This window comes from Dermochelys coriacea, chromosome 11 (assembly GCF_009764565.3).
Source record: "Dermochelys coriacea isolate rDerCor1 chromosome 11, rDerCor1.pri.v4, whole genome shotgun sequence".
Lineage (NCBI taxonomy): Eukaryota > Metazoa > Chordata > Testudines > Dermochelyidae > Dermochelys > Dermochelys coriacea.
This window is the reverse complement of record NC_050078.2, coordinates 77,763,392-77,785,615: the sequence shown is the minus strand read 5'-3', so window position 1 is coordinate 77,785,615 and position 22,224 is coordinate 77,763,392. Positions and strand designations below refer to the sequence as shown.

Sequence of the window (22,224 nt, the reverse complement as noted above, 5' to 3'; positions counted from 1 at the left end):
GTCTCTCGCCAGCTTCTGGTTCTCCGAGACTTACAGAAGTTCCTATTTGCTGCTGGCCATTCCGGTTCCCTCTGAGCCTCCTTACGCCTTCCCTGTTGCAGCTGATGCTTCTGTATGTTGGCGTCGTGTGGGCTGCATTTCTGCTCCTTCCAGGGGTTGTTGCTTGACTGAGCCACGTGGCCATTCCATGCTTTCCCTTTAACTTAGGGCTGAAGTACGACTGACCCATGCTGGGTTGGCCCCTTGATGTCAGTATGTGGCCACTGGTGTGTTACCTTTGTGCAGCATCCCAGCTCTCATTAGCAGATGGAAAGGCTCTGCCATAATACGTGTGGTAGTAACCTTCCAAACAGGAGTTGCATGGAACCGATGCCCTGCTATCTGCATGACAGCCTGGAGCCCGAATCATCACGTTAAGGGACTGGTAGATCATCTCGTCAGGCTCCTATATAATACAAGCCAGAGAATGTCACCCGGTTACTCCAGACTGAGCCCAGTGATGTCTGGCTTCAGTACAGTGTGCCGTCCAGAAAAGCAGCCAGTCGGGAGATGGAGAGTCTGCCAGTTCCCTTGGCAGCTCATTCCAGTGGTTGATCATCCTCATTGTTCACTGTTCGGGCCTTATGGCTTCAGCTTCAGCCACTGGTTCTTGTTCTGCCTTTCTCTGCCCTTCGGTACCTGGTATCTTCTCCCTGTGAAGGTTCTTCTGCCCTGTGATCCAGTCTTATTTCTGATAATCAGTGGCCAGGACAGTCACGGGGGACCGGGAGTGCTCGCCTCAAATAGCCACTATAAGGCACCGCATTAATGCTCTTCCATTGCTGATAACCTTGGCTGAGGGGAGGGGAGGGGTGGAGGGAGCCCTATGGGGCAGGAATTGGGGTGGGCTTTGGGGAAGGAAGGAGAGAGCTGGGAGGACAAGGTAGGAAGGAAAGCCAAGGGCAGAGTGTCTGGGGTTGTGCAGGGATCAGACTTTCCCTGTGAATGCCATGGCACGGTACTTACCACACACTCGGTCACAATGCCTAAGGCCTGCACTTTCCAAAGGGAAGAGTGATATTTTTGGGAGGCCCTGTTGGCCCCCCAGGAGTGGTCTGATATGAGAGAGCTGAGCCCTGCCCTCTGCAAATCAGGCTTGGTGTCTCAGGCTGGGCACCTGACACCCCAGGCCTGAAGGGGAGTTACGCCTTAGGGGGCCGTCGTCTTCCTGCCCACGGGGCTGTGGGAGACCTGCTGTGAATTGGAGTGGGGTGGTGTCCTGCACACAGGCCTCCAACCAGAATTAAGTTGAACTGTTAGCCCTCCCTACTGCGTGAGCATGGTCCAGCGTGCTCCCCCTGTTCTGAGCTATGTGGGCCCTGGAGACCCCCCCCCATCTGAAGGTGCTTTCTGCTCTTGTTAAGTCTCTTTAGTGAAGGGCGCTGGGAGCAGCTCCCACATGGGACCTTTCCTGGTGGCCGGTATGGAGCCCGCAGAGCGGGCCAGGGAGCGAAGCCCTCTTTCCCCGGTGCTGCCCTGCGCGCTCCATGCTGAACTCCCCCTGGCTGCTAATGCCGCCATGCTGACAATTGCAGTTGTCTCATGGGTCTGCTCCCATGGCGTGCTAGTGACCAGCTGGCTAATCTCCTGCCTGCTTCCCACCAGGAGCTATACGTCCAGGACTACTCCAGCATTGACTGGCCGGCCCAGAGGAATAATGTGGCAGCCTGCGATCTCTACACCCCGCACAGCTGGCTTCTCACGCTTGCCAATGGTGAGTGGGGCACTGGCTGGGCCTGGCCAGGGCAGGGTGAGGGATAGCGGATGTGCAGGTTGTTTTCTGTCCCCACTGCCATGAGTCACTGGCGGAGTTGAGAGCTGCCCCATAGCCTTGCATCCGACCCCAGTGCAGCCCCCAAGCTTCCTGTCAGCCTTGCCCTGCCAGTTGGATCTCAGAGTGGCCAGGGGCAGAAGCTGGCAAGACAGTAAATTACTAAGCCGGGAAGGAATGCATGTGCCTGACAAAGCAGTGTCCGCCTTGCTTAGCACAGCGCCACAGTTACTGCCCTGCCCAGTGGGCATGAGAGCAATCTGTGTGCTGCACTGGCTTGCTTGCATCGGCCACGAGCCAGCAGCAGCCACCTGGGTCCAGCAGGTAGAAAAGGCGCAGGGCTCTGTGCTGATTGCCGCTGGAGGAGGCTGAACCCAGGGCCATCCTGAGTGTCTGGTGCCATTGGTGCCGAACCAGGGCTCATAGAACAACGCCAAACACTGCAGAGGCTGAGTCCCGTGCAGGCTGTGTGCTGGGGCACTGAGTGAATCTTAACACCTCAGGTTCTGTCCCCCATTCAGCAGCTTCCCACCTTCCCTCTGGTCCTGTCTTGGGCTGAGCAGCAGTGAAACACCCAGGGTTTAGTCCAGGTGTAGAGCGTTCTGGGGCTGTGTCCCTGGGGCTTGTGCCCTGCTCCCCCCAGAGCCGTGGCCAGCCAGGGAAGGGAAGGGGGGAGCTCTCTGGGGCTCGGGGCCAGGCCCTGCTTGCACCGCAGTTGGGACCATGCCGCTAGTAAGAGTTTCCTTGTGTCTCTCTCGTTCCCGGCTCAGCCATCCTGAACGTATACGAAGCCCACCACAGCGCTCGGCTGAGGCAGCGAGCCGTTGCGGAGCTGTACGACCACATCAAGGCTGATGACAGATTCACCAAGGCCATCAGCATTGGCCCGGTAGGCTGCTCGTTACCGCTCCCAACGAATGAACGGAGCCGGCGCCGATTCCTGCCCAGGCGCGGGAGAGCTCAGCCTGGGACTCCCCGGCTCTGCGCAAGCGCCCTGCTGCTGGCACGTAACCATAGCAACCAGCCATCCAGGCGGGCTCAGGGCGCTGCGCACAGGAGACCCCCGGCAGACGACTAGGGGCGTGAGCAGCCTCCTGGTCGTTGTCCAGTGGCAGTGGAGGCAGGGCATGCCAGCCGTCCCCCTCTGCAGAGTCCTCTGGGAGCAGCTGCGGGGCGTGGAGTCGGCTGGTGGAAGGCCCTGGCTGGAGAGTGATCTCCTGCGCTGTGATGGGGAACAGACATGGGAATGCCAAGGGGTCCGTTCTGTGGCCAGAGCCCCATGTAGACATATGTAGCTCGCTCACCTGCAGATAGCCCCCAGCCTGGGGCTTGCTCCTGTGGCTGGCCACAAGGTCAGGTCGCTCTGTGCTCTGCAGGGGAGTGATGTCTTCTCTCTCGGCAGATTTCCAAGACCATTAACATGCTGGTTCGCTGGTACGTGGAAGGGGCGAGCTCTCCAGCCTTCCAGGAGCATGTCTCCAGGATCCCTGATTATCTCTGGTAAGGCCAGGGCCATGCACCTCCCCAGCCCCGAAGACCGTGCAGGGCTCAGCTAGAGAGAGCCCCGCTGTCCTGCGCGGGAGTCCCCAGGAGAACCGGCTGCCCAGCCCTGCTGTGGGGGACCCCACTCTGCTCCCAGGGCTACCCCGCTGCCTAGGCCCCACGAGCAGGGAGCTCTCTGCAGGCAGCATGTGAACGGGGGGTCCCGCACTGATCAACAGCCAGCTCCAGACACTGGCTTCTCACTAGCAAGTCCCACTTGCTCCAGTTCTCCCAGTCAGGTGGGGGCCAGAGGGCTGGGAAGGGGCGGGCCAGGGCCCCTGGGGAATCCTCTGAAAGGCTGCCACTGAAGTGTAGTACTCCACGCCCCGGCAGCAGTGTTGTCAGACGCCGGGTGGCTGCGGGAGGTTGGGGACAGCACCGCGCTCCCCAGGCTGCTGCAATGATGTGCTCTCTCTCCATGCAGGCTGGGACTCGACGGCCTGAAGATGCAGGTACGGTGCTGTGGCCCTGGCAGCAAACGCAGGCACGCTGGGCATGCTCTCGCTGCTGCTGAGACGGCTCGCAGGGCTAGGCAGGGATCCCTCACCCAGGGCCTGAGCGTGTACTGCAAAGGGGGTCTCGCCAGGCTGCTCTGCCTCAGGGGATCTGCCACCCCTGCAATGTCTCCCTTTCCTGCCAGGCTGTTGAGAGTTGCAGGACCAGCCCTGATCCAGCTGTGTGGCTCATGGCAGTTGCCTCTCCCGTCCCTGCTCCTCCTCCTGGCTGAGGGTAGAAGGGATAGGTCTCAGGAGCAGTATGTGTCCTTGCTCTCAGGCAGCTGCTTCCCCTGCACCTCTGGGGGTTATTCTGCACTCGTCATCCTGTGCCCAGCCCCTTTGCTCTGGCTTTCCGCTCCTGCCACACATTTATTGCCTCTGGGGTGGAGCTTAGGGGAGGAGTCCCTCCTGTCCTGTCTCTGCTTCTGCGGTTCTGGCCCCCACGTTAGCGGGCAGCCCCTCTCCTGGCTGCGCTGGGGGCTAGAACAGAGCACTAACGGCTGCTTGGCCCCTGCTGAGTAGAAAGGGGGCTGCGTGCTGCTCGCCCTGGCCACGCAGGCCTGCTTCTCTGTCCCACTTCCTGCAGCTCAGTGTCTCCCAGGCAAATCATCTTCTCCTGGGGCAGTGGCGCATCCCCCAGACGCAGCTCTGCCACTTCCTTTCTACCCTGCCCCACAGCTCCCCTTGCCGCCCCCCCAGCCACTCGCACTGCTGTCTGTCTGTGCAAACAAGGACTGTTCCTGGTGTCGTGGCCTGGTCCCGGCTGACAGAGCACTCACAGATCCGCCATGCAAGTGGTCTAGTAGTGCAGTGCTCCACCGAGACCGCCTCCCAGCCTTCAGCTCCTCTGGGCTTGACTACCACACCTGCCCTCTCTGGGGCTGCCCCACAGCCCAGCCCTGCAGAACCCAGCAGGGCCCACATGCTGCTGCCCAAGCCCCCCATGTGCCTGGAGCCCCGTCCGCCCATCCCAGTCCCCTCCTCGCGCTCCCCTCTGGGTTCAGGATCTGTGGCCAAACTGACCTCATTCTGAACCCCTCTGTAGGCTTGCTGCAGCTTCTCTCCCCTTCCCTCCGGCCTCCTCTGCCATGCGAGAGCCGTGTTCCCTGCAGCTCCTTCCCTCTGGGCCAGCCTTCCTGGCTCTGCCTTGCTTCACATCTCAGCTCGGAGACCCTCTGCTCTGTGCCCAGGCCTACGGCTTGCGCTCTCCGTGCTGCTGTGGGCTCTCTCATTTCCAGTCGCTGTGTGTGGGATGCAGCGTGCAGCCTAGGGTGCTGTATACACCAACACTGGATTGGGTGAGGTGCCTGGAGCCATCCTGCACTGGGTCCATGCGGGGCTTGCAGGATCAGACCCTAAAATAGCTTTGGAGGGAAATTCTAACTCCCATCCCCCGAACCAAAAAACCCCATAACCCTGCTCCTGCTGCCTGTTTCTGCCCCAGTGGGTTCCCTTAGGCTGCAGCCCTCCCTGTGCATGAGGCCCATTGGTGCAGTGTGGTAGTGCCTGTGCCACGTGACTGTACCCAGCCAGTGTGCCCTATAGCCTTCACTGTCTACGGGGCCCATTGGTACAGCGTGATGGCAGCCTGCAGGCAGCGTGGCAGCACTTGCAGAGCGTGTCCTGTAGGGGTGGGTGGGAAGCCTGGGGCGGATGGAAAAGCTGCTTCTCAGTGCACGCTCTTCTGTTCCAGGGCACCAATGGATCCCAGCTCTGGGACACAGTGTTTGCTGTCCAAGCCTTCCTGGAGGTAATGTTTGCTGTTGTGCCAGCCTGCTGGCCGCCCCACAAGGGACGTGGGTCTCAGACAGGCACCATCCTGCACTTTCCTCAGTGCCATGGCTCTTGGGGGCCCAGCTCCCACAGTTTACACTCAGCTGCAACACTAGAGAGAGGTTTCTACAGCCTCGGGTGTCAAGACCAGATGGAACCGTTACGATCATCGAGTCTGATGCGCTGCATAGCACAGGCCAGAGAATGTCACTCTGAGCTCCCTGCACTGAGCTAGTAACCCAGGGGTGGCCACATGTAGCTCCGGAGCTACATGCGGCTTTTTAGAAGTTAATATGTAGCTCCTTGTATAGGCACCAACTCCAGGGCTGGAGCTATAGGCACCAACTTTCCAACGTGCTGGGGGGCGCTTGCTGCTAAACCTCTGGCTCTGCCCCAGGCCCTGCCCTCATTCCACCCCTTCCCGCCCCCTTGCCTGAGCTTGCCATGCCCTCGCTCCTTCCCCCTCCCTCCCAGAGCCTCCTGCATGCCATGAAACAGCTGATCAGGAGGGAAGGGAAGGCACTGATCAGCGGGGCTGCTGGTGGGTGGGAGTGTGGGGAGATGGAGCTGATGGGGGGGCTGCTGACGTATTACTGGGGCTCCTTGGCAATGTACGTTGGTAAATTCTGGCTCCTTCTCAGGCTCCGGTTGGCCACCCCTGCGGTAACCGGTGGCACAGCCAGAGCACAGCTGTTAGAGAGAGACCTGCAGGCTTGCGATCCCAAAGAGCTCCGAATGCACGCTAAGGGTGCAGAACAGCTAATGCCCCGTAGCGTCGGGTGGACGCACCTGCGTACAAAGGCAGGTGTGTGCAGGTTTGCAGGCGGACTGGCCTTTGAACGCTGGGTGCGAGGTGTCATTGGAGGAAGGCTAGAATGTCATGGGGCTCTGCACGTGTCCCGGTAGTAAACACCTGGAGATGAGCAGCACTGTCACGCCACTTGGGAACCTGCACTTGGCCAGCTGCAGGCGTGGAGCTGGCAGGTGCTTTAGGGAAAAGCCGCTATAGCTGTTCCATAGGAATGTGTCATGCTGCCAGTGATGGCCCCTGAAAATACTGTCATAACCCCCGTCAGGTGCAGGCACGTGGCCCCACGGCACTGGTGGGTAGGCCTTGACGTGCATATGGGCAGGGATCAAGGGGAGTTCCTGTTACCTTTTCCCTGCATGCACAGTGTGTTCTCTTTGGGGCACTGGTACGAAGATGGGCCATATTGCACCAGCTGTGTAAAACCCACCCAGAGCCCAGCGCTGCTCGGAGCCAGCAGTGGTGTTGGAATATGGAGACTGGGGTTTGACCGCTCCGAGCGAGCGATGGAGGTGTGTTGCTTGGCGTAGCTCCAGCATTGGGCACTGCATTGCTGCTCCTCCAGTCGCTCAGAGCCTGAGAGTTCCTGTTCCTCACCTGTACCAGCCAGTGCGAGATGTGCCACCCTAGTGCAGATCTGCTGGGTGAAACTCTGGTGTCCCGGAGTCTCTGGCTGGCCAGAGTGCAGTGTTTGATTCTTACCGGGGAGGGACTGTGCCGGGCACAGATTCCAGGAAATCTCTTCTCCTTTGTTTTTCCCGAAGAACTAAACTGATCACAGAACTGAGCAGTGACGTCTCTTTATTTTGTGTGTCTGCCTCCTTGTCTAGGCTGGCGCTCAGAATGACCCGGCATTTGCTTCTTGTCTGAGGCAGGCCCATGAGTTCCTCAGAATCACCCAGGTGAGCACTGAGTTGGGGTCACAGATGTGGGGAGTCAGCATTGACTTTGGTAAGGCTGCAGTGTCCTCCCATGCACGGAGCTGCTGCACAGCTTCTCGGCATCCAGCCATGCGGATCATCCCCTCCGTGCGCTGTAGTCGTAGGTGTGGGAACTAGGGGTGGGGGGGGGGGTGCAGCACCCCCAGGTTTCACTGTGAAACGTTTGCTGGTGCTGTTGGAAGGAAGCTAGTGTTACTTTGCAATTCTGGAGAATTCCGGAGCTGTGCTGCCCCCGTGTGGAGTGAGCGGGAATTGTGTTTTTCGCCTTGCGTTTGAACACACGGGGTTTACAGTTTCGTTAGCTGGCTTTCAGCACCCAGCACCACTGGCCGTCCTAGGAGGGAAGGGGTTTGGTACCAGACCACGGTAGGGAGAGAGGCCCAGAGTCTCAAAGATATTGAGATGCTTAACTCCATTTGGGGCTGGGGGGTCAGAGTCTCGGGGCATTTTAAAGCAGCGTGGCAGGGAGGCGAATGCTGTGCGTCCCACAGGCTAGCCCAGCTCAGGGGCTTTCGTTGTCATCAAATGCATGTGTGCTGACGCAGCCACGCCAGGGCAGCACTGGGGCGTACTGCAATAGATCAGCAGTGGAAGTCCCTTCTCCCCATCCCCTCCCAGTGCTAGAGTCCAGGACCAGCCTCGGCCCTGGGCCGATCCAGGGAGACGTGGCATGGACAAACACCAATCCCAGCGATCAGACTGTGGCAGCGCAGACAGGAGTACTCTGGGGGTGCAGCTGGCCTTGATCCCATGGCCATCGCCATAGCTGTGGGACCCTTGCCCTTTGCAGTGGGGCGTACGGGACCTCCTGCCATTCCTCCTCACCGGTGCTCCTTGTATCTCCTTCAGATTCCGGATAACCCGCCCGACTACCAGAAATACTATCGCCAGATGAGCAAGGTACAGCTTGCCACATGCCTGGATTTCCCTGGGATGATTCTCCCCTGTCGTTCCATGTTCGTTCCTCATGTGTCCGGCTGCCCCTAGCTCTGTGCTGCTTGTGGGGCAGGGAACGAACCTTTTAGACTCAAAGCGGAGCTATCCTGGGATAGCATCAGAGGGAGGCTCTGGCTGCAGAGCAACTCTCTGGTGTGCGGAGCAGTCTGCGGATGTGACTGAGATCCCAGGTGCTGAGGGGTGGCAGTTAGACAGGCTCAGCCACTGCACACACTCTCTGCCTGCTTCGAAGAAGGGCACGAGCTGGTGTTTACCTGGTAGTGCCCATGGCATGTGAAGCAGAACAGCAGGTGGCTTGGTGTCTGCATATGCGGGTGGGGCTTGGACGATACACATCACATCGGTGGAGGAGGGGTTCTGTAAGCTGAGGCCGATAGGGTGTGGGTCCAGGGGTGGCCCCCAGGCCCGTTGCCATGGAAGGAGATGTGGCACAATCCCACTAAGGCCTGTTTGGGGCTGGGGCTGGGCAGCGTTGTTTTCTCCAGTGTGGTATTTTTTGGGGAGGGAGGCCGCCTCACCTGGATAATTATGAGGGTCCCATGTAACAGGCAAAGGGCAACCAGACACAGCACGAGCTCCTGCCCTCGGACTCCTCCCCGGCACTGCCATACTGGGCTGCAGCCCCCGCTGTGCCAGCTCTGGGCCTCTCCTGCCCCAGGGCCTCCTGTTGCGCCCAGCTGCTCAGTGACTGTGTCTGTAAGGACGCCTGTCCACGGCACGGCCTGGACTTCACCTGGCACTGGCACTCTGCTTGGGACCCAGACCTAGGTTTGGTCCCAGCCTCCAGTGTGAAAACTATTGCATTAACTCTGGTGCCACCTCGCTGTTAAGGAGGGATTCCCCTGCCTCCCCAGCCTCCTCATGATGGACTCGATGGGGGGATGGTTGTGAGCGTTCTCTCCCCAATTCATGTGCACAAGTGGAGCTGTAATGTGGGGTTGCATGAGGGGGCTTCACCTTCCCTTGGGCAGGGCAGGGCAGAGCGTGGCGGGGGAGTTGCCCTCGCTCTCCATGCTCCTGGGGCTGAGTGCTGGTGCCTGACTCCCCAGGGCGGATTCCCCTTCAGCACCCGTGACTGCGGCTGGATCGTGGCTGACTGCACTGCGGAGGGGCTGAAGTCGGTGATGCTGCTGCAGGAGAAGTGTCCCTTCATAGCAGAGCACATCCCCACGGGGCGCCTCTTTGATGCTGTGGATGTGGTAAGAGGTGGCGGAGACCCAGTGGGGAGGGAGAACCTCGGAGTCAGCGCCACGTCTCTTGGAACAGCTTAAAACAAAATGGCTTCTGGGTGGGGGATGTTCTCTCTCTGTGGCCTCTGGCGTCCTGTGGCTGGGCATACGACCTGCTGGGTTTGAGCCTGGGATCACATCTGGATGTGAGCTGGGCCTGGCTGGCATGAACCCCAGGGGGAGCCCAGGCAGGGCTGTTAGTGCAGCGCCTCTCGCTGCCAACGGCTGTCGCTCCCGAGTCCTGAGAGCGGAGCAGCGCATGCAGCCTGACAGGCCATGACCGGATTGCCCTGGGCGTGGGAGAGAGCTCAGAGCTGTTCTCGGCCCCTGCGGGGGTGCGTGGAGTGACAGCGCAGTGCCTTTCCCCAGCAGGCGGGGGGGCTGCTCGCAGCCCAGACACCTGGGCAGGGAGCTCATTCACTCTGGTCTTGGGGAGCAGAAGCGAGCGTCCCGAACTGGCTCCAGGGCCTTGGAGACCAGGCAGCTATTCCGTGGGGAGGATAAAAGTGCCTCTGGGCAGCTCCTAGCAAAAGGGAAGGGAAAAAAGTGGGAAGAAATGAAGCTTCATTTAGCACAAAATGGAGATGTTGAGAATAAAATCGAGGAGCCAAAGGACATGAAGAGAAAAAATTTCTTGAATTGCCTATGCACCAATGCTCAGGGCCCAGGTGGCAAACAAGAGGAATTGGAATTGCTCATCTACGAGCATAAATGTGATCTAGCTGGCATTACTGAAACCAGCCGGGACGAGTCTCACGACTGGAAAGTTAAAATCGTTAACATTGATCGTAATGTTAAATATGGCCTATTTAGCAAGGATCCAGTGGGCAAAACGGGAGGGGAAGTGACATCTACATAAAAAATGGCATGATCTGTTCTGAGTCACTGATAACTCAGAAACCAATGATCTCGAATGCTAATAGATCAATGTTCTAACAGACAGAGCACAAGTTGGTGTTTGCTACAGACCCCAAATCACACCAGGGGCCAGGATGACCGGACCCTTATGCACCTATCTACAGTGTTCAGAGTAGCAGCCGTGTTAGTCTGTATTTGCAAAAAGAAAAGGAGGACTTGTGGCACCTTAGACACTAACAAATTTATTAGAACATAAGCTTTCGTGAGCTACAGCTCACTTCATCGGATGCATTCGGTGGAAAATACAGTGGAGAGATTTATATACACACACAGAGAACATGAAACAATGGATTTTATCATACACACTGTAACGAGAGTGATCACTTAAGATGAGCTATTACCAGCAGGAAGGAGGGGGGGAAGGAGGAAAACCTTTTGTGGTGATAATCAAGGTGGGCCATTCCCAGCAGTTAACAAGAACATCTGAGGAACAGTTGGGGGTGGGGTGGCGGGAGAAATAACATGGGGAAATAATTTTACTTTATGTAATGACCCATCCACTCCCAGTCTCTATTCAAGCCTAAATTAATTGTATCCAGTTTGCAAATTAATTCCAATTCAGCAGTCTCTCGTTGGAGTCTGTTTTTGAAGTTTTTTTTGTTGAAGGATAGCCACTCTCAGGTCTGTAATCGAGTGACCAGAGAGATTGAAGTGTTCTCCGACTGGTTTTTTGAATGTTATAATTCTTGACGTCTGATTTGTGTCCATTTATTCTTTTACGTAGAGACTGTCCAGTTTGACCAATGTACATGGCAGAGGGGCATTGCTGGCACATACTCCTTTTCTTTTTTATCTACAGTGTGTAGGGGAAAAAGCTGTGTGATCATGGGGAACTTCAGTCAGAGTGACACACACTGGAGAGCTCATGCAGCCAGTACCAAAACATCCTAGGGATTTCAAAATCTCGTTGACAGTTTCCTAACTCAAAAAGTGTTGCCACTGATACAGAAGAATTCTATATTGGGCCTCGTCTTGACAGATAAAGAGAAACTGATCACACAACTAAATATTAATGGTAGCGTAGGGACAAGTGATCATAACTTGATCACATGAGTAATGTGCAAACAGAATAAAGTCCAGACCAGAGGCATATGTACTTGGTACTTTAAAAGGACCAATCTCACAAAGCTAAACAACTATGACCCAAATCAGCTGGGAGGAAGAATTTAATCAGAGAAAATGTGGATAACTGGGAATTGTTTAAGAACAATTCGATGCCCAAAAGCTACAATCCCACAATCAAGGAAGAAGGCGGTAGTGGATAATGAAAGACCAGGATAAGAGGGGAAGTGAGGGCATCTATTAAAAATAAGAAAACAATATATAACAAATGAAAGAAAAGGGAGGTTGAAATTGGAAGCTAAGAATTGTAGAAAATGGATGAGGGAAACAAAGAGGCACAAGAAGAAATCTATGGCCCACAGAGTTAAGGACAATAAGGAGTTTAAGATATTAAGAACAAAAGAATCCTGACAATGGTATTGGTCCATTACTAGATGAAAATGATGGAATTATCAGTAATTATGCAAAACAAGGCAGAAGTGTTCAATAAATATTTTTTATCTGTATTTGGGGAGAAGCCAGATGGTGTAGTCATTATCATATGATGATAATGCATGCATTATCATGCATCCGATGAAGTGAGCTGTAGCTCACGGAAGCTTATGCTCTAATAAATTTGTTAGTCTCTAAGGCGCCACAAGTACTCCTTTTCTTTTTATCATATGATGATGATCTTTACATTCCATTAGTGTCTCTGGAGGGTGTTAAACAGCAGCAACTAAAGTTAGACATTTTAAAATCAGCAGGTCCTGATAACTTGAATCCAAGAGTTTTAAAAGAGCTGGCTGAGAAGCTCACTGGACTGTAAATGTTGATTTTTCCATAAGCCTTGGAACATTGAGGACATTCCAGAAGACTTAAAGAAAACTAATGTTGTGCAAGTATTTGAAAAGGGTAAATAAAATATTTGAGTTAATTATAGGCCGGTCAGTGTGACATCAGTCTCTGGCAAGATAATGGAGCAGCTAAGGAACTCCATTAATAAAAAATTAAAGGAGGGTAATATAATTAATGCGAGTCACCACTGAGAATAAAATTAGAATAATCAAAAATTATTTATGGAAAATAGATCCTGTCCAATTTGGTTGATAAAAGTAGTAGTGTTGATGTAAGACTTAGACTTTTGTAAGATGTTTGATGTGGTACCACACAAAATTTGGTGAAAAAACTAGAGCGATACAAATTAACATGGCAAACATTAAATGGATTAAAAACTGGCTAACTGATGGGTTTCCAAATGTAATTGTAAACGGGATCAGCACCAAGCAGTGTGTTTCTAGAGGTGTGTTCCTGGCCCTTGCTGTTTAATATTTTTATTAGGGCTGTCAGTTACCTGTGATTAATCCCCACGAGTAACTAAAAAAAAATTAATCGTGATTTTAAAAAATTAATTGCAGTTTTAATTGTACTGTTGAACAATAGAGAGAATCAAGTTTGTTTACATTTATGGGAGATAATGCTGCCTGCTTCTTATTTACAATGTCACCTGAACGTGAGAACAGGTGTTCACATGGCACTTTTGTAGCCGGCATTGCAAGGTAATGACGTGCCAGATATGCTTCATGCTTCGGCCACCATTCCAGAGGACATTCTTCCATGCTGATGATGCTCATTAAAAAAAGAATGCATTAATTAAATTTGTGACTGAACTCTTTGGGGGAGAGTTGTATGTCTCCTGCTCTGTGTTTTACCCCCATTCTGCCATATAGTTCATTTTATGGCAGTCTTGGATGACGATCCAGCACATGTTCATGTTAAGAACACTCACTGCAGATTTCACAAAATGCAAAGAAGGTACCAGTGTGAGATTTCTAAAAATAGTTACAGCACTCAACCGAAGGTTTAAGAATCTGAAGTGCCTTCCAAAATCTTAGAGAGACGAGGTATGGGGTATGCTTTCAGAAGTCTTAAAAGAGCAACACTCTGATGTGGAAACTACAGAACCCAAACCACCAAAAAAGAAATCAGCCTTCTGCTGGTGGCGTCTGACTCAATTATGAAAATGAACATGTGTTGGTCCGCTCTGCTTTGGATCGTTATCGCGCAGAATCCGTCGTCAGCATGGACACGTCCTCTGGAATTGTGGTTGAAGCATGAAGGGACATACGAATCTTTAGCGCATCTGGCATGTAAATATCTTGCAATGCCAGCTACAACAGTGCCATGCAAATGCCTGTTCTTTCTTTCAGGCGACGTAAATAAGAAACGGGCAACATTATCTCTTGCAAATTGTAACCTCACTTGTTTATCGGAGCGATTGGCTGAACAAGAAGTAGGACTGAGTGGACTTGTAGGCGCTAAAGTTTTACATTTTTATTTCTGAAAGCAATTTTTTTGTACATAATTCTATTTTTGTAAGTTGCACTTTCATGATAAAGAGATTGCACTTCAGTGCTTGTATAAGCTGAATTGAAAAATACTCTTGTTTTTTACAGTGCAAATATTTGTAATAAAAAAGAAATATAAAGTGAACACTGTACACTTTGTATTCTGTGTTGTACTTGAAATCAATATATTTGAAAATGTAGAAAACATCAAAAATATTTAAATAAATTCTATTCTATTATTGTATAACAGCACAATTAATCGCACGATTAAACATGATCAACTTTTTTAATCGCGCAATTTAATCGTGATTAATTTTTTTTAATTGCTTGATAACCCTAAATTTTATAAGTGACCTGGCAGAGGACATAAAATCGTCACTGATAAAATTTGTAGATGACACAGATTGGGGGAGTGGTGAATAATGAAGAGAACAGGTCACTGATTCAGAGCGATGTGGATCACTTGGTAAGCTGAATGGAAGCAAACTGCATTTTAATATGGCTCAATGTAAATGTATACATCTAGGAACAAAGAGTATAGGCCATACTTATAGGATGGGGCACTGTATCCTGGGAAGCAGGGACTCTGAAAAAGATTTGGGGGGCTGAAGAATCAGTTGAACAGAAGTTCCCAGTGCCAAAAGGGCTAATGGGATCCTGGGATCCATAATCAGGGGAATCTCAAGTAGGAGCAGAGACGTTATTTTACCTCTGTATTTGCACTGGTGCAACCGCGGCTGGAATCCCGTGCCCAGATCTGGTGTCCATAATCAAAGAAAGATGTTGATAAACTGTGGGATCAGAGAAGAGCCACGAGAATTATTAAAGGATTAGAAGACCTGTCCATAGATTGACCTCCTTGAGTCTATCACTGTTTAGTTTAACAACGTGAAGGTTAAGGGGTGATTTGACTCCAGTCTATAGGTACCTACGTGGGAAACAAATATTTAATAATGGGCTGTTCGGTCTAGCACAGAGAGGTCTGTCATGATCCAATGGCTGCAAGCTGAAGCCAGACAAGTTGAGACTGGAAAGAGAGGGTATTTAAAATTTGGAACAACTCAAGGGTTGAGGTCGATTTGCCATCACTGGCCATTTTAAAATCAAGATTGGCTGTTTTTTAGAGGATCTGCTGTCATTGGAAAAGACTTACTTTGGGGCAGGTCTCTGGCCTGTGCTATGTAGGTCAGGCCAGCCCTTCTGGCCTTGGGATCTAGGGTTCTGGAGAGGGATTGTGGGGGTCGTGGGGAGGGGGTTGATTTGTAGCAGGGGGTGAATGAGGCTGGTTTGGATTGTCAATCTCTTCCCTTCCATGTCTGGGCAGTTGTTGAGCATGAGGAATCCTGATGGAGGCTTCGCGACGTACGAAACCAAGCGGGGGGGCCGGCTGCTGGAGCTCCTGAACCCCTCGGAGGTGTTCGGTAAGGGTAGGCGTGCTGTGCCTCTCTCCAGCTACTGTTGCTCGCCCTGCAAGTGGAGGCAGGGCCAGGTCTGCTGGGAGTGCTGCCCAAGGCAGGCTCGGGGGGTCTCGGCCCAGTCACACAGCCAGTGCCCATCCCCAGAGACAGCCCCTCCACACAGCTCCTTGGATGGGAGTGCACCGGGGAGGCAGGGCCCCTGTCAGCGCTTGGCATTGTCCTTGAGCTGCCTGCTGGCCACGAGTCCCTGTGTGATGGGGATGCTCACTGCTGCTTCTCCTGTCTGGCAGGCGATATCATGATAGACTACTGCTACGTGGAGTGCACGTCGGCTGTCGTGCAGGCACTGAAGCACTTCCACGCGGCCTTCCCGGAGCACCGGGCCCAGGAGGTCAGGTAATGGGGAGAGGGAGCACCAAAGTGTCAGTTCAGAGCTTGCACCCTGGGGAGCTCAATAAGTGGGGCCTGCTGGGATGAACCTGGCGCGGGCCCCACCTGTATGCTCTGACCCGCAGGGCAGACTCTGCCGCACACAACTCCGGGAATGAACCCAGTAACCGAACACGGCAGCTGCTGTCCCAGCGGGTGCTGCTGGTTGGGTGCACGCCCCTGGGACAGCCCTGCCCTGGGGCAGCGGCGGGCACCCTCCTTTCCTAGCTACCCTTTCAGAACAGCCCGCCTGAGTACATCTGCTTCCTGTGTGAGGCCAGGATGTGTTTCATCTGCAGACCAGCTGGGAGGCCTCCAGCAAACGTCCTGGGGTGGAGGTCCTGTCTCCATCTGAGCCCCCAGGGGCTATGGAAGCTCAGTCCAGCTTGCAGCTTAAGGCCCTCAGGTGACCCTTTTAATAGGGACCAGGCCCCCACTTCTCAGAGGGGATTTGAGCTCCCAAGGAGCCCTCGGGTCGGGCTGGCAGGAGGATAGACGCTGCACACTAAGGAACCCCCTCTCCTCCTGTCTAGAGAGACGCTGCGCAAGGGCCTGGAGTACTGCCGCAGGGTGCAGAGAGCTGACGGCTCGTGGGAAGGGTGAGTGGCCACATACACTGCTGGTGCAGCAAACTCCCCGCTGCTCGGGACAGGAGGCGGCTGGGGTGAGGAGAGAGGTGCTGGTGCCTGCACTCTTGGGCAACCCTCTCTCCCCTTTACCTCCAGGTGTGCCAGTGTCTGGGGGACAGAGTGTGGGGGGCTGGCTCAGGGAGCCCACAGCAGTCCGGCCTGTTATGGTTGTGTCTAGGGTGCCAGTGCAGACCAGAGTCTGTGGCGCTGGGTGCTGTACAGTGAGTGACTAGCCCCCTTAGCTTGCCGACTAGAGACGAGTGAGACATGCAGCAACGTGGGATGGGATGCGACACCTGGCCCATGTGTGTGTGATAGCTCTAGTAAAGGCTCAGTGTAGCCTGAGGGGACAGACGGAGGCGACAGGGCCCTTCCCATGGTCTGTGGCGGGGAGGGACTGTACTGGGGGGGGGGGGGACTTTCCATGCCCATCTGTGGTGCGGGGGGCCAGTGGTGTTTAGACCCGCAGAGTGTTCTGTGCTGCCTGACGCTGGCGCTCTCCTCCCATCAGGAGCTGGGGCGTGTGCTTTACCTACGGCACCTGGTTTGGACTGGAGGCATTGGCCTGTCTGCAGCACACCTACGAGAACGGGTGAGTGTGGGAATCCGGCACGGCTCTGAGTGTGGGTCCCTGGCTGCCCGGGGCCTGCAGGGCATGGCCTGGAGTGGCTGGCACCATCCCTGGAGCACGGGAGGTGCTGCATCACTCTGCTGGGAGAGGAGCTTGTTCAAACCCAGAACAGCCTTCCCTGCCGGGCTCCTCTGTCCTGTCCTGTAGCCCTCCTGTCCCCCACTCACTGACAGTCACAGCCCCTTGGGGCCTTGTCCCCAGCCCGTGGTCCCTCGCTCCAGCTTGCTGGTCACACGCAGCTGGGGGCTCAGGTGTTCAGAGCCAGGTTGTGCACTCACCAGAGGAGCTCACCTGGCCGTAGGCTGCTGCTCCCAACCCCGGGGCCACGTCTTATCTCGCTGCCCCAGGCTCCTGCTAGAGCCTCACTTGCTCAGCTTCACACTGTCTCCTGCCCCTACCTGCTCCACCAGCCTCTTCCCCCAAAGCCCCATGTGGCCGCCCTGGCTTAGGCCCTTTGCCCCAAGTGACTCCCACTGCTCTGCCTTGTCCCTTCAGAGCTGCATGCAGGGAGGTGACCAAAGCCTGCCAGTTCCTGGTCTCCAAGCAGATGGAGGATGGTGGCTGGGGAGAGGACTTTGAGTCCTGCGAGCAGCGCAGATACATGCAGAGCCCCACCTCCCAGATCCACAACACCTGCTGGGCCCTGCTGGGGCTCATGGCCGTCAGGTAGGAGCACCGACGCCGCTTCTCACGGCAGAACATCGTCCTCTTCACCTGTATTCACAGAGCACAGCCCTGCCAAGGACCTTGGCACTGGGACGCTGGCGTGGAAGCCTTCATTCGCGCAATGCCTGCCCCCTGCTGTGCTCTGCGGTGTCCTCGCCTGGGCTAGCCCAGAACGCACGCCCCAGCGATCGGGAGGCGCCCGCGCCAAGAGGGGTTAGCCAATCCACGGGCTGGCTCTTGGTGCCGTCGTCACGCCAGCAGCTTCCCCACAGCCAGTGTCCGGGCTCTGCCAGGCAGCAGCACCACCCAGCGCTGCCACCCCAGCCGTGGCACAGCCGTGCTGGGTGCTGCAGGATGTGGCTGCTGTTGCAGGCCTGGCTTTAACGCCCGGTGCTTCCTCACCTGCTTGGTTGTCTGGGGCCTTCGGTGCCCACCCTGCCGGCCTGTGAGTGACACAGAGGTGGGGGGGGTGTGTGGCCATAGTGTGAGTGCTGGGGGCTAGTGGGGAGAGGAGGAGAAGAGCTTTCCTGTCCCCCCTGCAGTGCCGGGGAGGGAAAGAGGACAGCTCCAGCTGCGGCTGCACGTGCTAGGGGTCGGGGGCTAGCATGTTATTCAGAGTCAGCTCCATTGACCTCGGCCCCTTCGCTTTGCAGATACCCGGATGTTGGGGTGCTGGAGAAGGGGATCAAGGTTTTGATCGACAAGCAGCTGCCCAATGGTGACTGGCCTCAGGTATGCAGCTCCTCTTTGCTCTCTCTAATATGTCCAGCCCCTATCACTGCAGGCATTTCAGCCAGCCAGCTGCTCTCCCTCTCGTCCCTCCCAGCTGTGGGAGAAGCAGGCTGATGACTCAAAGGGTTTTGCTGGGAGCTGTCAGTGAGGGGAATCGCTGGTTGAGGATGGCTCCGTGGAATCGCTGAGCTTTGCATTTCGTTCCGGCCTGTGGTCTCTTCTGTCATGTGGCAGTGAGTTCCACAGTCCAGCTCCAGCTCCAGGGAGAGCTCTCAATACCTGTATTGAAAAGCCTCCCTGTCTGGGTGAGCTGATGGAATGCAGTTGTCAGGAGAAGTCGTGGGTCTGAGGAGAAGGGACGATCTCCCTGGTGGAGAAGGTTTGAACAGCAGCTGGAGCCCTTGCCCTGGACTCTGTGAGAGGGGAGCCGGAGCAGGGAGCAGGTACTGGCGTGACCTGTAGGGCAGAGCAGGGAGCTGCAGCATGTTGAGCCAGCTGGAGCTGTTCAGAGCATGTCGGTCCATCCCTAGCTGCAGTAATGAGCCGTAGATTTCACAGAGAGGTGGGGGGCCGGGATACGCTCTGGATGGGCCCTGCTTCTGATCAGTGCAGGCTTCGGGCTGAGGCCATGAGGTGAGGGGGCTTTCGCTGTCATGGTTACTTGGGGATCCAGGCATCGTGCAGCGAAATGCGGTGGGAGCAGATGCCCTCAGCAGTGGGAGTGTCCCAGATGAGGCAGGGTCTCTGGCTGACCTCCCTCCTCTCCCTACCACGCTGCCCCTGGGCTCCACTTTGCCAGCTGCCTGTCATCTCCCTGCTGTTCACGCTGGCAAACTAAAGAGCACCCCAAGCCAACCCTGTGTGCCCTGCCTTCCCCTGCCAGCACTCACCCTCCGCGTCATGTGGAGCTGGGGCCATTGTGGGGTTTGCTGCTCTGTGCACATGGAAGTAGCCTGTAAAATCCCTGGATGTGGATCCGTTTTGCATCCCAGCGGCTCACCGTACCGCAGGGCACCCTGGGTGCAAGGACTGTGGGCAGGATGAGGCGGCTTCTATATATCTCTGGGGTATTCCCCCTTCGCTCAGGCCGCGTGGCTTTGTGTGACTCTACCTGACCCTTCCCAGGGCCCCGTGCCCTCGACTAGCGGAGCCCTGGATCCAGCTGGAACCAGGAACAGGGCAGGGCTCGGCTCATCTGCTGACCCCTGTTGTTCAGTGGCTGGAGGTGTACGGGGAGAGGCGGGCACCGTGTGCTAAGGGGGTGGGAGTGGATGGGCAAGTGGCTGCAGGGAAGCCCTGGGAGGTGGGGAGGTCTGACTGCCTGATTCTGGGGCCAGCCCCAGCACACGTTAGAGCAGCCCAAGGACTGTTTTAGTACATGGGGCTGGCCGCAATCCCATCCAGCAGCACGCTCCATCCGTGCCACGACCACGCCACGTGCTGGAGGCTGCGAGAGCCTGATAACGCTGGCTCTGTGCCAGGCAGGGCAATCCCCACCTGGGCACTGCTGGCCAGTGTCTGGCCCCTAGGGGCCAACGGAGTGGAGTGGGGAGCCTGGCCCTGGATGTGTGCGGTGAGTCGTGCCTCAGCAGGAGTGGGCAGGAAGGCAGGGAGTGTATCCGTGTGCCGGGGTGTGTGGGAAACATGGGTGCATCAGTCATAACATGGGTGCTTGGCACAGTACCTGCAACAGACCTGAGAGAGTGCAAAGGGCTTGTGGGACTTCCCGCAGGAGCCCCCCTTGCTTGTGAGCGCCCTGCCAATCCTGCCTCTTTCTGTCTCTCTCCTCTTGCAGGAGAACATCTCTGGAGTGTTCAACAAGTCCTGTGCAATCAGCTACACCTCCTACCGCAACGTCTTCCCCATCTGGGCCCTGGGGCGCTTTGCACGCCTGCACCCTGGCAGCAGCCTTGCTGGCAAGCTGCAGCCCAGGTCCTTGCACAGCGAAGAGGAGATCCTGGCTGGAGGGAAGCGGGATGGGGTTCTGTCAGGGTCCCCCTCTGTCTGACCTTGGCCCTGCCCATGCCCCATGGCAGGCCTGCAGCCTCAGTGACACACTAGCTGGATTTGCTTGGCTACAAGGCTCTTTAAGGGAGGCTGGCAGGCCCTGGCGCTGTGTCGTGGTCCATGAGGACTCTGCACATTGATTCTAGCTCCGTGCCTACGTGTGGGCTTGGAGGGGCAGCGAGTGTGTGGGCACTGGCTGGCTTATCGTCAAACATGCTGTACGGCTGGGGCCTGGCTTGAAGGGACCCCTCTTCCCGGCTCCATTGTGTAACAAGGCGGTGTCTGCAGGTGGGTGCTTGCTGCGCAGGGCAGGCTGCTTTGGGGTGGGGCCTATCCGTGTGACCTCGAGCAGCTGTCTGCACTTCAAGCTGGAGGAGACACGCCAGCGCTCGCTGAGATGGAGATAGTGCCCTGACCCTGGGGTTCCCAAACCTCTTTCCCCGAGGCCCACCTGTGCAGCTGCCATGGGCGCTGCAGCCCACTAGAAACGCTTCCTGAGGAAACCGATTAATTTTAATTACTACATCCATATAAACGATAACACTAGAAACTATGTACTTGGTTCCTTTCCCTTGTGATCTCAACAGGTGTAATGCTGGACATCCCTAGCAGCACTCACTCAAAGAAATGCCTCAGGGACTCAGAAACCAAACCAGTTCAGTAAAGCTACGCTTTAAAAACTGTGGAGAGCAAAATGTGGTGTTCATTCCCACAAGGAAAACACACTTCGGTATAAAATGGAACAATAAGCAACACAACAATGGTAACACAACTGTTGAATAACTACGCAATGTGTTTTTTTTATTTTAAAACAAAATAGTTGGCCAACTTGGCACACAATACTGTGTGTTCTATTTTTTTTTTAGTGTAAAATCTGAATGTTTATGGTGTGTAAGTAAAGACCCAGTTCAGCTCTCTATTAATTAGGTCAAATATTGTAAATACGAATATAAAATAACTTAGACCAGGAGTCTTCCTAATGGCACAGGTGTGCCTGCTTCTCCTTGTGCTTTTTTTCCAGCTAGGGACATACGTTAGCAAGACTCAACCTGATCTCATCTTCAATTTTCAGCCTTTCAGCCAGCTCAGGGTGCAGGGAGGGAGTAGCTAGGGGCTGTGTGTAGGCAGGGGGTAGGTCATGGTGCGAGGGGGGTAGCTAGGGGATGAGTACAGGCCGGGGGTAGCTAGGGGCTGTGTGCAGGCAGGGGGTAGGTCATGGTGCGAGGGGGGTAGCTAGGGGCTGAGTACAGGCCGGGGGTAGCTAGGGGCTGTGTGCAGGCAGGGGGTAGGTCATGGTGCGAAGGGGGTAGCTCAGGGTGTAGGGAGGGAGTAGTTAGGGGCTGTGTGTAGGCAGGGGGTAGGTCATGGTGCGAGGGGGGTAGCTCGGTGTAGGCAGGGGGTAGGTCATGGTGCGAGGGGGGTAGGTAGGGGATGAGTACAGGCCGGGGGTAGCTAGGGGCTATGTGCAGGCAGGGGGTAGGTCATGGTGTGAGGGGGGTTGCTCAGGGTGTAGGGAGGGAGTAGCTAGGGGCTGTGTGCAGGCAGGGGGTAGATCATGGTGCGAAGGGGGTAGCTAGGGGATGAGTACAGGCTGGGGGTAGCTAGGGGCTATGTGCAGGCAGGGGGTAGGTCATGGTGCGAGGGGGGTAGCTAGGGGATGAGTACAGGCCGGGGGTAGCTAGGGGCTGTGTGCAGGCAGGGGGTAGGTCATGGTGCGAGGGGGGTAGCTAGGGGATGAGTACAGGCCGGGGGTAGCTAGGGGCTATGTGCAGGCAGGGGGTAGGTCATGGTGCGAGGGGGGTAGCTAGGGGATGAGTACAGGCCGGGGGTAGCTAGGGGCTATGTGCA

At 55.4% G+C, this 22,224-nt stretch overlaps 1 protein-coding gene across 1 annotated transcript in view; it reads left to right on the top strand.

Annotated features, from left to right (window-relative positions):
- LSS (lanosterol synthase) overlaps nucleotides 1-21,346 on the top strand; it is a 28,188-nt gene extending 6,842 nt beyond the window's left edge. The window contains exons 8-22 of the mRNA XM_038422559.1: nucleotides 1,645-1,753; nucleotides 2,581-2,699; nucleotides 3,213-3,310; nucleotides 3,777-3,804; nucleotides 5,543-5,599; nucleotides 7,261-7,332; nucleotides 8,221-8,271; nucleotides 9,378-9,527; nucleotides 15,189-15,285; nucleotides 15,573-15,678; nucleotides 16,245-16,310; nucleotides 16,852-16,932; nucleotides 17,467-17,637; nucleotides 18,291-18,369; nucleotides 20,165-21,346. Of these exons, the coding sequence (XP_038278487.1) occupies nucleotides 1,645-1,753; nucleotides 2,581-2,699; nucleotides 3,213-3,310; nucleotides 3,777-3,804; nucleotides 5,543-5,599; nucleotides 7,261-7,332; nucleotides 8,221-8,271; nucleotides 9,378-9,527; nucleotides 15,189-15,285; nucleotides 15,573-15,678; nucleotides 16,245-16,310; nucleotides 16,852-16,932; nucleotides 17,467-17,637; nucleotides 18,291-18,369; nucleotides 20,165-20,377 (1,497 nt within the window). The 3' untranslated portion in view covers nucleotides 20,378-21,346. The remainder of the gene's footprint in view (nucleotides 1-1,644; nucleotides 1,754-2,580; nucleotides 2,700-3,212; nucleotides 3,311-3,776; nucleotides 3,805-5,542; nucleotides 5,600-7,260; nucleotides 7,333-8,220; nucleotides 8,272-9,377; nucleotides 9,528-15,188; nucleotides 15,286-15,572; nucleotides 15,679-16,244; nucleotides 16,311-16,851; nucleotides 16,933-17,466; nucleotides 17,638-18,290; nucleotides 18,370-20,164) is intronic.
- Nucleotides 21,347-22,224: the final 878 nt, after the last annotated feature.